Here is a 14,163-nt window from a genome sequence, read left to right as displayed (position 1 = left end):
GGGGGGGAGGGGTGGTGGTTAACGTTAGCCAAATGAGTCTGGGTGCTAAGCCCAATACCCGTCAGATGACTAAAGCAATAGTTCCATGGTATGGTTTAAAATAATGGTATACACTTTACAATCAAGTGAAAGTTGTTTTGGATAAAAGCATCTGCCGAATGCCTAAATGGTAAAAAAAAAAGAGTTGGTAATGCTAGTCTTACAACAGGCACTACGTTGACAACCACACTATTGGCCTAGCAGTAGATGCTATATAGGCTATAATATGATTCTAGCAGGTAAAGGTGATGCTAGGCTAACAATGAGTGTTACAGTAAAAACCGCCTGAGTTGCAGTCGGAATGGGCATCAACATTCCACCAGTGTGGCGTTTCATCTGGCATGAGGAACCTGGGCATTATGGTACGCAGTTATTATTAAAGTCGAACACAGGATTTTTCCATGGAGGGAAGTTAACATCCAGTCTTCGTGTTTCACCGCCTGATTCCACAAACACACCCACAGTGAGGAATGTTAGTGTGTGTTTGTTCCTTTGTCATTTAAACACCCTATCAAAGAATACCATACATACAGGGATGAATACATCAGTCCCCAAAACCTAATTTGAGTTGCAATCGCCGGCCAAACCAGAACCAGGGAGATGGCTCTGAATTCAATTAGATCTCCGCGTACATTAGCATGTTAATCATTTAGCTCTGCTACTGCATACGTCTGATAATAGATTAGCATGCTAGGGCATAAACATGCTAGTACATCACCATTCCAGCGTATAGCATGGCAATAGATCAGCATTCTAGACCCCCCCCCCCCCCCCCCCCCGCCCATATCTGTTTTCTCCAGGCAGAGGTCACTTCACTCCAAGGTCACAATGATGAAAATGGGCTTAAGGGGGAAGAGTGTTGGAGAGCATTTGTCAACGGAAATCCAGTTATAGTGATGAAGATCCATGGGGGAAACATGTTGTACGTTTGTGTGGTGCAGGGCGGGTAGAGGGGGGGGGGGTCTTGGGTGGGGGGGTGGGGCTGTTTTTGGGGGGGTGGGTTGTGTGTGTAAAAACAAGCAGCTGCACTTCCTGCTTAGCAGCGGATGTACTTCCTCTCTCAACATCCTCCGCAGGAGCACGCACGCACACAACCGCACACACACACACAACTAGGAACACGCACAACCACAAAAACAATAATATGAGGTAGAGTAATGCGCTTGCGCGATTGGAGTTGTTTACAATTACACACACAAAAACACACAGCCTTGAGGTGTGTGTGTGTGTGTGTGTGTGTGGAATACTTTTCATTAAATGCTTCCTTTCCAAGAGGTCAGGAGGATCAGCGTCTCGATGACCCACTATACACACACGCGCGCGCGCGCACACACACACACACACACACACACACACACACACACACACACACACACACACACACACACGCACACACACACACACACACACACACACACACACAGAGCAGGACAGCTGTGTAACAGGCTTATTCGATTAAGTGTTTGTTTGGTCTAGCAGGTGAGATGATAGGCTCTACCAGCAGAGAGCCAGTGAGTGCTGAAGTTACCCAATCCAAAACCAAAGACAACAAAGTCGGATTCCTGCGAACTGTAACCGAGGGCGGTTTCTCAAACGGTGGCTCAATATTGTGTAACTTTTATGAAAACAAGACGTCACAAACAATACACTGCCCTAGAGTAAGAGGTCAGCTGGATATTCTCTACACTGTAGCATGTGGCTTAGCTGTGGTGTTACAATTGTAATCATTTCTGAATTAAATGAATAGGTTAGATGTACGTTTATTATCTAATAGGTTATATACTAATGAATAGTAGGATTCATAATTTTTTTCGTTAGATAACCAAATGATGACAGCTAGAAACGGTCGCAACTTCTGTGGAAAGAGCAGATGAGTGATTGAAGAGACGCGAGGTTTTATTAGGACGCGGCAGGGTTGGATGGAGAATCTGGGAATCGAGCCAAACCAAGCCAAAACCCCCCCCCCGAGACATTCCAGAAAACAATAACAAATGCAAAGCATTTTTCTGTGGAAGTCTGTTGCAGCTTGTTCCTACGGGAAGTGACTGTCTGCGGCAGTATGCCAAGCTGCGACCGCCCGCGTAGAGACGCGGACGAGTGGCCAAGGGCATCAGAAAGCTCTCCGAAACAGCATAATATTAATCCATAAAACCCTTTCAGAAACTATTCATACAATGTTAAATGAGGAATAAAAAGATTGGCCGATGCATTTATCTTGACATGTTTATTGAGGTTGTTCGGAAGTTCCACAATATGTAAATAAATACATAATGGGTATCACTTTGTAGGCCTATACATGATTCACATTACTCATTATACATATAAAAAATTATTTGTAATTTGTAAACAATTAGTAATTTGTGCATAAAATAAAAATTCGAATCTGTTCAACCCTTCCCCTTGTATTAAGCATATAAAAAATACAAGAATTACCATATGCCATTAAGCCATCTCCGATCTTTTCAATTAAGGGAGTTGCCTGAGAGAAAAGAAGCCGCCTCTTACCAAAGTGTTTAAATACCTTTGACTTTATTACCACCTAGTGGTCAGTCAGATAACTAGCGAATTGAGAGTAAAGAAGCAGTTTCTAATATTTGGTGCATTAATTGGTTCAATATTTGGTACAAAACCGATGCTAACCAAGATTTGTCCGCCGCTCATTATTTCCTCCTCTCCACTTCTCTTCAAATACCGAGTTAAAAAACATTATTAACCAAGCAGTGGTTGGCTGAGCTGGTATAGTCTTTCACACCTTAGCCAAACACCCTCCACGGCTTTGGGGATTGTACAACCGTCTGCAACTTGTTCAAAGAGCCCGCCGTAGCAAAACGTCGAACCCCACAGCGGCAGGTGGTTTCCTCAGCACAGGATGAGGTTGTCGAAAACGGCCAGGCCCTGGTTCACGCCGCCCTGGGAGTGCTCGGCAGGCTTGGTCCGCATCACGTGACCCGCCGCCACGTTCAGAACCATCTCCCCCGCCGCCCTGCGAGGAGGAGAGAGACACGGAGACACCTGTGGTCAGAGCCGAGTCCCGGGCCTCATCCGGTCACCACCCTCGCATACGGCGTAGTGGGCGAGAGGAGCATGTCCGAAATCACGTTTACACACACAAGTTATTAGAAAGGCGGCCCGGGTTGCGTACTATTCCCGGCGGAATTCTTAGTGCGCACTACAGTCGCTCAGATGACCCACAATGCTTTTGGCAACTGGACGACAGTCTTAAGAGAAACATTAGTTGAACACGTATCCGATGATTCATCATCAACAACATATATCAATCGATTTTAAGATCAATATAACTTGGTGGCTTTGTAGTCTGTCGCCATCAAATAAAGGACTTGGGTGCATCCCAATGAATGCACTTTTCTTTAGAACGCCAGACAGTACACAGGTTCAGAGGCAGCCATGAGTTAGACTTCTAATCGATGTTACCACACAAAGGACATGGCCCCCTGGGGTCAAACAGAGAGATAGCGAGACAGCGAGGGAACAACCAGACCAACGCAACTTCTACATGGGGTTCACATTGCAGAGGACTCCCTCTACTGGTCAAACACCAGCTATTGCATGCATGGCGTGTGATTGGCTGACACGGTTGCCAGGTAACTCGTCATTAAAGGGGACATATTATACCACCAGGTGTGAGTGTGATTAGCCTTACAAGCAGTTTCGAAAATCTGCCCCATATGACATCACCAGTGGGTGTGTCCACCTAGATGTGTGCTGGATAGATCAGTCTACCAGCCTACCCAGTGGACTGAAGCAAACGTTGCTCATCTATCCAGCACAGATCTAGGTGGACACGCCCACTAGTGACGTCATATGGGGCACATTTTCGAAACGGCTTGTAAGGCTAGTCACACTCACACCTGGTGGTGTAACATGTCCCCTTTAAGTTAGTTGCATCCAGCTACAGCCCCGTGTGGCAGGTCAGGTTTTTTCCGGCCTTTTTCAACGTTTTACGTCACAGTCGGCACCTAGCTGCCCCATTCGAGATAGATATATGTATATACAAACAAAATGACCTGCCACGCCACAGGCCCCTCTGCCACGCCACAGGCCCCTCTGCCACGCCACAGGCCCCTCTGCCACGCCACAGGCCCCTCTGCCACACCACAGGCCCCTCTGCCACACCACAGGCCCCTCTGCCACACCACAGGCCTTGGCTCCGGGGCTGCTATTGCATGAAGTCGACGCAACCCACCTCTCCGCCTACATCTCCTATAGCTTGTCCACCTCCGAGCGGGCATTGTACGCGTCTGTTGCCAGATCTGGCCGGGAAATCTGGAAACCAATCTGGCAACACTGTCTGCGACGCCTCACCTGATGTAGGCTCCGAACACGCCCAGCTCTCCGACCACATCGCAGGGCTCCGGCGGCGTGTCCCTCCTCAGCAGGACGTTGCGCTCCACCCGGGGCCGGAGGCGCTCCATCAGGATGTAGGACGCTCGGCCAAGGCCCGCCCCCTCCTCCTCCAGCACCCGCACAAGGTCCGCGTCGAAGAAGTTGTGTCCTGGGAACGGATCGGCCGCGCAGACGTCGGCGACCCAAATACACACACGCACTCGGTCGGCGGCCATTTTGCCCGTGGACGATTGCCATCAATCAAGGAGCAAAAGCTTTACCGTTGGGATTGCTTGATTTGTCTGCCGTCATGAGTTTTGCACCCCTCGCCATTGTCTCATACACGTACATAAACGTACTCTACTGATGATGCGAGGATTTGCATTTTGCACAAGAGATTGACGTTTTTCAGTTTTGGTAAATCACTCTTGTGGTGCTGATTGCTCGTTGCATTGCTAAGGCTGGATTATAGCTTTGATGTTTCAGAGCTCTAAATGTCACAGGTAACCTTTGCACTACTATAGAGAGGACACAGTAGGCCAAGCTGGCAGGGTTGTTTTTTTTGCGACAAGGAAAGGGGCCAAGGTTCAAGAGTCACGTATGCTACTGCAAAACACACACACACACACACACACACACACACACACACACACACACACACACACACACTGGGGAAGAGATCTCCTGCAAGGGCACCATGGAGGCTGCTTGCTACACTGGGCAGTGTAACAAGGTCCATTGCTAAACGCTAACTAGGTGGCCGCCCTACTCCACCCAGGTGACTCTTAAAGAGCTCCACCAAAAACGCATGGCGGTGGTGTTGAAAGCCGGCTTATTGTACGGCTAGCAGATATGGTGCTCCGTGATGCCATGCAGAAGATCTCTCCTTGAGAGTGTGTGCATTGACGGCTGGTTCCACCTGTTGCACATTGATTGCTCAATGTGCAACAGGTGCGCAGCCCCACCCAGCCCCAGGGTCCAATCAGCGTGACTCGGGCCAGGTGAGGCTGCTTGAACCAGCCGTCATCCACACACACCGCTAGGTTTTCGCCTTACCTCCTCCTTCTCTCTGAGGCTTCAGTACGTATCTGTCGGGCGAGTCCATCGCCATGGCAGCCGCGCGGTCCCCCTCCGGACACTATAGGGGCGTTCAAGGACAGTCCGGTTTTAATGCCGCTTCCGTGTCCAAAAGGGTCTTTGCACAACAAGTCAGATGTTCACAGGCATGCGTCTTTCCAACCAAGTCTGATACAAATGACCCGCAGGACACTTTTTCACATGCTATTACACTTGTTACGCGGGTGAATAGTACACATGATCACATGGTAGTCTATAGGCCAATCCCATTGGTCGTTTTTTTTAAGGGATCCATTGAGTCATCTCAGTACAGGTTTGGGTTCAGTCATTCCAATTTCAATGTCATAATCTCAGTTAATAGCTAATGCTATGATTACATGCTTGATTAAAAACTTGCATGGATAAACTGTGTAAAATGTGTGTAAAAAGGATTACAAAATAAATAGAAAAGCCTCCAAATGTTTAGATCTTGGCCTCAACATATCGCCAGGCGGACTGGCACTCGAGCTGAAGACCCAGAGCGGTGTTGAGGTCCACCCCCCTCACCTGGTCCAGGGTGTAGGAGCCCACAAAGGTGGCCCTGATCTGCTGCACCACCTGGGGCTGCTCGGGGAAGAAGCGCTCCAGCACCCCCGGCCGGGCCAGCACCTGCTGGACCTTCTTGGTCCCGGCCAGGTGGGTGGCGACGTCGGGACACTTGATGGCCCAGGAGCGCTCCATCAACAGGCGGGTCGCCCAGCTCTGACGGGACGACACCCACGGTTAGGCTTGGGTCACGTGGGTCTCAGGGTTGTGGCAGCCCTGCCCACCAAACTGCACGTGCACGTGCACGTTTTGGACCGCTCATGAATGAATGACCGGTGAATCCTGGACCAATGGTCCAACTTTTGGTGGAAACCGAGTTTTTTAGTACAATTGTATGACGCAATACGCTTATATTTAATAATCTTATATATTGTTTTATATTTTATCTTATTATTATATTTGTACTGTTCCCCTCTAAGCCCTAGTGTTATTATTTGGTAACAAGTAAGAATAATGAGGTTTTAAATACCCAAATAAGACAACAAACCGGATGCTAAAAAAATTAATAAAATGGCATAGCTAATATTAAATGTCAAAAAGAAAAGGATGCAAATAAGTGTTAAAATTAAATACTCTCAGTTCAACAGCCTCAATTTATGTCACAGTTCAAAAACACACACACACACACACACACACACACACACACACACACACACAAACACACACAGAGTGAGAGATTATCTACACACTTTTGCTGCATTTTAACTGAATCTTTTACCTCTTCTGTGTAGTGGCCCGGCACATAACCATCTCTGAAAAACACCACCGCCACCTCCCGCCCATCTCTGCAAGGAGGAAGAAAGAGTTAAAAGGAAACATGATTCAATATATAAACACCCAACACACACACACACCCCATTGAACTGCTTCTCTTCCCTGGGTCACGTCAGTCACCTGTGTTGATTACTAATTCCGTTCACCTGTGTTCCTTATTATTTCAGTTCCCTGGTTGTGCCCGTGACTGGTGTCTTGTTCCTGTACTCTTACTTGTGAGCCTATAAGGAACTTTCACAGCAGCTATTTTGACATGCCTTAGCAGGTGTAATTGATCTAGTTTAAATAATCAAATTTATTATAGTCACAATAAAAAACATTTTCATTATAGTCCCCATATACTATAATATATTAGGCCCACCTAAATGAAAGAAGGCCATGATAAATATTATTAATGCGCCTGTGTTGACCATGTCAAAATGGCCGGTGTGTAAAGGATTGTTTGTTTGCTTTCACACTATTATTTCTGCCACTGTAACACCTGCACTTATCAGGTGTTAATATTAAACTGTTATCTTGAATTACTATACGAGTATAATAAATAATAAACATTAAAATAATACGTTCATTGTTCTTCAACTTCAGTTCACGTTTCATCTCCAATTTAGTTATGGTCCGTTGAGTCATAACATTATGGACAGTCATTAATAAATTATGTTATCTGGCTTCACGGCTGTATTAAACAAAAAAGGAAGGATTCCGAGATAAAAGCCCCACTCACACAAACAGTCTGTCGTCGCTGCTCAACCGACCCGTTTTGTGCACAAACTCAAAGTTGTTTCGGATGCTTGAGATTCCCCTGTGAAGCAATAGAAACGGTTACTCATGGATTGAAGACCTCTATCGTCGTCTGTCTCCACACCTCCCCTTTAAAAAAGAAAAGAGAACAGTGTAAGCAATGCAATCGTTTTAGGCCTACCTTTCCCGAAGCTCGTTTATAAGCTTGAAGTGACTGAAGAAGATCATCTCTACATCATCCACCAGAAACAGGATGGCTGCCCTTGAAAGAATACAGTGTGAGGTCGTCCACTTAGGGCTTGGCAGCCTTAACATTATCTCTGTCTCGTCTCTGTCTGTCTGTCTGTCTGTCTGTCTGTCTGTCTGTCTGTCTGTCTGTCTGTCTGTCTGTCTGTCTGTCTGTCTGTCTGTCGCAGGTACGCCATGTCTCACTGTCACATGACTCCCGCAGCCAGGGGGCGCCCCACTCACTGTGGCCGGGCGTAGAGCTCCCAGGCCCTCTGGAGGGCGCAGGCGAGCCGCACCGTGGAGTTACTGTCTGGAACGGACGACCTCAGCCCCTCCAGACCCGCCAGTCTCAACACGTGCCTGAGGAACGCAAAACACACGTTGTCACACACCGTTGTGCGGTGTCTAGGGTGTTTCACCTCCCCCGCCGGAGGGGAGGGCTGCTAGATTATTCTGGTCCATATTGAAATCATTCTATTAATCAAACGATTATTTTTCAGTTTGAAGCTGTTTATTCAGCATTTCTCCCAAAAAAAAGACTTTGTAAAGGAGAACTTTGAAATGCCCCTTAAAAGCTTAAAATACACAAAATGTTAAAATATAAAATGTTAAAATAGAAAATAATATATATGCGGGAAAAATATGTAACCAGCTGTTCTACCATTAAACATTTAATGAATAAAATGATTATACTTAAAAAATTTAAATTGTTTAACTCCATAATATTAGAAAAAAATGGGAAACCGGAAAGGCAAGCCAGTTCGATTTCCAGAGGTCCGCAGTGTAAACATTCAGTTTCAATACGTTTTGCATCAATGTGGAAGGCAGAAAAAAACACAGCGATCCTTCATCCTTGAGACCTCACGTAACCACAACATCATGGTTCAGGTGACCTCCGTCTCCCATACCTTCCTCTCTATCTCACTCTATAATAAAGCATAAAAAGGAAAAAAGAAAAACATCAAAAAATAAAAGAGGGGTGTGATTGACCTGTGCAGGGGTGCGATCGTGTCACTGGTCCCGAAGGCCCCGGCAGCGAAGGTGTTTATCTCCACCAGCTTCAGCAGGCCTCCCTGGTCCTCGCTCTCGTCCAGCATGTAGTCAGACCTGTTGATGCCCAGGACGATGGGCTGGGGGAGGGCACACCGTACTCAGCCACAGGCCCCTACTGGGTTAAGAGGAGCGATGCGTGGTCGCTGTTCCTCCTGGTTAACCAGCAGAGCCTGTTGGGAGGCTTTAGCTAAACCACTGGTGGTTAGAAAGATGGATGAATGGACGGATGGGCAGATGGACAGGCAGGCAGGCAGGCAGGCAGACAGACAGACAGACAGACAGTCAGACAGACAGACAGATCGATTTGTATCGTCCGCAATGTATAAACTTGTCTTAGGCATCACACGTGTTAAATAACGATTATCATTAAAAACAACTTAGGTATAAAGCGGCAATAACAATTTATAATTTTGTAGCAGTAAATGGCACAATGTTATAAATGTTTTTTTGGCAGCTCCGGCTGCTTATGCTAGGACTACGACTATCATTTACATTTACATTTAGGGCATTAGGCAGATGCTTCTATCCAAAGCGACTTACAACGGTTCAAACACACATTCCCACACCGACGGTGGAGTCGACCATGCAAGGCGACAGCCATTGGGAGCAGTGAGGGTTAAGTGTCTTGATCAGGGACAGCTTTGACACTCGACCAGGAATCGAACTAGCACCAACCCATCCAGCCCCATCGCATTTCCTTTAGCTACTCTGCCGCCGCTTGTGCTCTGATTGTCCTCGGGCTCGGATGCAGGTCGATTTGTATGAAGGACCTTAACATGTGTGAACGCGTAACATGTGAACGACAGGAGATCTTTATTTTGAGGGGACTGTACATTACCGAGGCTCTGCCCTCGGACAGCATCTGCTTGTGGATGTTGAAGAGTCGAGCGGTGAAGTCATCCGCCAGGACCGTGCTGTAGGGATGGGAACAGTCCATATCAATGGGAACAGAAAGAACTCTGTCGCCTTTTCCTCGGAAAGTTTGATTCACTCGCTTCTTGTTTGATTTCTGAACTGCTTAATAAATAAATGAATAAAAGTCAGAAAAAAATGAACGGATATATTGGAATTACAGGAACTTTAACTGCCATCTCTGATGGCTGATGTACATTGTGTGGATCTTTTCAGTTTTTCACATAACAAGGGAAAGTATTGTTAGAGCTGAATGGAACAGGAAAGGAAGTTATGGGTGTGATTAAAAAAAAGGCATCTATGACCTGAAACGCATTTCATGAGAATCAAGTAATGGCTGGTGTTATAGAGGGCTGAGGAGCGTGTTCTCTAGATGCGATCAAAACCAGTTTTTAAGTTTCACTCGTCACTGTAAAATTGTAAATGTGTGTGTGTGTGTGTGTGTGTGTGTGTGTGTGTGTGTGTGTGTGTGTGTGTGTGTGTGTGTGTGTGTGTGTGTGTGTGTGTGTGTGTGTGTGTGTGTGTGTGTGTGTGTGTGTGTGTGTGTGTGTGTTTGTGTTTCTTTGTGTGTGTGTGTGTGTGTGTGTGTGTGTGTGTGAATTTTTTAACAGAATAACTTGGCATACAACTGTTGAGTCATTCATGAGGCACTTTAACATAGCATGTCTCGAATGAGCAGGCATGGCTGAGCCACCTGCTGCGGCAGGCCTGCAGTGGACTGGGGTCATGTACAAAAAATACCATGAATGTGATGTCATCAAAGAAGTACTACAGCTCCCAATGTTACTGTGCACATATAACAAAGGCTATGCATGTTTATCATGTTAATTGTGCAAGTTGGATTCTGCATCAATCAGGATTCGTCATCTTCGGATGCATAATCTTGTAAGAACTGCAGGGTGAGCTATGCTGTACCTCAATTTGTTGGCTATTTTTTATTTTTTATTTAACCTTTATTTTTCCAGATAAAACATTAAGAACAGTTTCTTATTTACAATATTGATCTGGTTCTGGCTATACTGTATATATACCTGCCCTTTGCTGCGTTATCCTGTTCCAGCCCTAGCTAGGTAGCTAGAGCTAGGTAATAACTGTACACTTTAAACGTTTCTCAGGTTTCCTCGTAGGTAAAGCTGGCAGGACACCCACCTGGAGAGAGCTTCCTCCAGGAAGGCGGCGTCCTGGCTGATCCTGTCCACCAGCAGGTTGTAGTGAGGCTGGACCGCCAAGGCCTGCTCGAACACCGCCCTGCGGACCGGCGTCGGGAAGAGCGTGACGGGCGCGTACGTCACCAACTGGGGAGAATAACGATCACAGAGTCTGCCCTCAACCACCATGCCCAAGCAGGGTTTGGAACCAGCAGCCTTTCCCTGATGGGGGCCAGAACGTTCAGTCACGCCTACCCTTCGGCTCGTTGGGTAAGACTTGAGCATCATATTCTAAAAAGATGCTGTAGTAAACAGAAAGTGAAAATCAGCACAGAGGTACCTGTGGACATGTTGAATAAGAAGAATATGGTTGAGTTTGCTGATAATAATTGGGTTCGATTTTTGGTATGGATTTATTTTTGCTTGATGCCTATTATGAACTCAAGGGGATGACTTGATCTATGAAAATATAAAACATGCAATATAATATTAAGAAAAGGATCACAGAGATAACTGGGAAATGTTGAACAGGAATTGGGTGTTTTTTTTATCGTGCTAAATCTAATCTAATGGGATATTGTTTATATTTTAGCATTTTATATTTTAAAATTCTGCAGTGAAACAATTGTAAAATTGTTACAGAGATAGCCTATGGTGGGTCATGGTCATAATATTGAGCCCCACTTACTAAAAGGACTCCCTTCACATCCATGATTGAAACATTGACACACGAGTCAATCCAAAACATTGTATCTTAGCAACCAGTGGGCCACCGCAGCATATGGTAGGTTTCTATGGCGACACATTAGTGCCATAATTCACTGATGTGATAAAAGATGCATTTGGGCGTATTATATTATTCCACACGCGTAGATATTAACTGCGAGCGCGCAAATGATCTCTGCGCGCGCGCAAATTACCTCTGCGCGCGCAAAACAGCCTCTCGCGCGCGCAAATTACCTCAGCGCGCGCAAAACAGCCTCTCGCGCGTAACAGCCTCTCGCGAAAGATCTTTTTACGCTCGCTCGAATTTAATTTTGGCACTATGGGGGAGGGAACCAAGGCAGGGCGGGCTTTCCTATGATTGGCCGTTTCTGAAGCGCGATATTTGATTGACAGCCCTCCTCAGCCTTCCTCTCATTCAATTCCAATCTGAATTGTACAGTAAATGGCTGAAACGATAGTTACGCATTGTAACTCTAGATTCTATGAGTATAGGCACAGCCTTTTAAGGCTATTGCTATTGGGTTATCCCTAGGCGTGAGCCGTAGCACTGAAAAATGTGTAATCCCCGACCACCAACAGCGTGGGCCTCAATTACGTCCGCGTGCGGCGTGCCTCAACGACGTCCGCATTTCGCAGATATAGTCGGGCGCCGGCGGACGTTCTGCTCCCAATAAACAGCTTTTCTTCAGCTATTTAAAGGACAATGAGGCCGACACTTAAAAGGCTGCGCCTATACTCATAGAATCTGGAGTTACAATACGTAACTCGTTTCAGCCATTTACTGAACAATTCAGAATTGAATGAGAGGAGGGCTGAGGAGGGCTGTCAATCAAATATCGCGCTTCAGAAACGGCCAATCATAGGAAAGCCCGCCCTGCCTTGGTTCCCTCCCCCATAGTGCCAAAATTAAATTCGAGCGAGCGTAAAAACATCTTTCGCGAGAGGCTGTTACGCGCGAGAGGCTGTTTTGCGCACGCTGAGGTAATTTGCGCGCGCGAGAGGCTGTTTTGCGCGCGCAGAGGTAATTTGCGCGCGCGCAGAGATCATTTGCGCGCTCGCAGTTAATATCTACGCGTGTGGAATAATATAATACGCCCGAATGCATCTTTTATCACATTAGTGAATTATGGCACTAATGTGTCGCCATAGGTTTCACCAAAACATCCCTTTTCTAGAGCGCCGATCTCACGTCTTGCTATCTAAAACTATTCAGGGTCACACAGTTGTTCGGGCTACAAGGGGGACAGAGAGACGGCCAGGCAGGCAGACAAACAGACACAAGGCTCTATGGATAAGTCAAGTCAAATAATAATTAGAGCAAATCGAAATGCTTCGACTTATAACTCACAAATTAAAGATGTAGATAAAGGATATGTGTGTTATTATTTTGTATTTGCAAATAATTCGAAAAGTTGGCAAAGTGCCGAGTAAGCACTTTAAATTGAGATTGATATGAGCTTGGGACAGACCGACAGACCAAGAGACACTGAACCCACCTCAGGCGATTCCTTCATGGGGTACGGCAGCCCATTTAGCAGACAAAACACTTTTGCTTCTTTGGCTAAAACCTGCAATTTCTCTGGATTGTCCATCAGCTCGTACAGAGTTCGGTACGCTTTCATCTCTGCCCAAAAGTTTACCGTCCAATATACAACAGATCTCCAAATTCACTCAACACACAGACTGGTTCAGTGCGAAACTCAGGCGTGATGAGCATCTCTTGTGTGCATCATTATAGGCTGGCATAGGAGACTGTCTGGAGAAAACGACCTGTTGCGTTATGTGGTGCTCCGATAATATCCACGGTTCAGGCGTGGAGTTATTGGGTGGTCTCAGAAGAGCTGGATGGCCTGGGTCCAACTGAGTTGCAGTCCTCTGTCTCTGCCTGAAGCTCAGTTTGAGTAAAGTCTAAATAAATAAAGACGAAGACAAACATAAGTGGCCCGACCTTAGAAATATTGTGAGGATTTCTCATAAACCCCATTGTAGTCCCGCCCCTGCATCCGGAGCATGGCCGGCATTTGATAACCACGTGCACCCAGATGGAGTGTGCGCTTGTCTGCGAGCGACGCAAACACACGCACGCGAGCACATGCACACATACACACACACACTCCAAGAGTTATGGCTGAATTCAGAGCCGGCGCTGGCCGTTTCGGCGCGCGACTCGACATCCAGACGACGACGACGACGACGACGACTAGTTCCATTCCGGGGAGACTAATATGGGATCGCAAACGCGTTTATACTTACTCACCATCTCATCAATGTTCGATGTGTGACTGACAGCTTATCGAGTATTTGATGACGTGTGTGTGTGTGTGTGTGTGTGTGTGTGTGTGTGTGTGTGTGTGTGTGTGTGTGTGTGTGTGTGTGTGTGTGTGTGTGTGTGTGTGTGTGTGTGTGTGTGTGTGTGTGTGTGTGTGCGTGTGTGTGAACCACTTTGTGTGGTTCAAGTTAAAAACTAAAAGATTAAACATTCACAATCATTAACTCAAAATTAGGCATCTCCTTCAAATCAAAATCATTCTTTCTCGAG

The 14,163-nt window shown here is 46.4% G+C and overlaps 1 protein-coding gene across 2 annotated transcripts; it reads right to left on the bottom strand.

Annotated features, from left to right (window-relative positions):
* Window positions 1–2,248: 2,248 nt before the first annotated feature.
* On the bottom strand, window positions 2,249–13,661 carry LOC132462682 (glutathione synthetase-like). 2 transcript variants are annotated; one of them, XM_060058356.1, is made up of 12 exons: window positions 13,121–13,650; window positions 10,900–11,045; window positions 9,677–9,752; window positions 8,776–8,915; window positions 8,029–8,145; window positions 7,739–7,819; window positions 7,541–7,618; window positions 6,764–6,830; window positions 6,007–6,201; window positions 5,440–5,521; window positions 4,363–4,552; window positions 2,249–3,022 (listed from the first exon to the last, which is right to left on the bottom strand). In XM_060058356.1, exons 1-12 carry the CDS (start codon window positions 13,244–13,246, stop codon window positions 2,899–2,901), a joined length of 1,422 nt encoding a protein of 473 aa, XP_059914339.1. In that variant the 5' UTR covers window positions 13,247–13,650; the 3' UTR covers window positions 2,249–2,898. The 2 variants fall into 2 exon arrangements, with proteins under 2 accessions (XP_059914339.1, XP_059914347.1); XM_060058364.1 differs by lacking the exon at window positions 7,541–7,618 and having other exon boundaries at window positions 13,121–13,661.
* Window positions 13,662–14,163: the final 502 nt, after the last annotated feature.

The sequence above is a fragment of the Gadus macrocephalus genome, chromosome 1 (assembly GCF_031168955.1).
Source record: "Gadus macrocephalus chromosome 1, ASM3116895v1".
In the NCBI taxonomy this organism is placed as follows: Eukaryota; Metazoa; Chordata; class Actinopteri; order Gadiformes; family Gadidae; genus Gadus; species Gadus macrocephalus.
Note: the sequence above shows the minus strand (reverse complement) of the source record. Positions and strands in the feature narration are given on the sequence as shown.

Coding starts and splice junctions, on each gene's coding strand:
- LOC132462682 (XM_060058356.1), bottom strand. CDS start 13,246: ATGAAAGCGTACCGAACTCTGTACGAGCTGATGGACAATCCAGAGAAA. Junction 8,146..8,775: donor ACGATCGCACCCCTGCACAG/GTCAATCACACC, acceptor TGCGTTCCTCAG/GCACGTGTTGAGACTGGCGG. Junction 3,023..4,362: donor GTGTTCGGAGCCTACATCAG/GTGAGGCGTCGC, acceptor TCCTCCTCGCAG/GGCGGCGGGGGAGATGGTTC.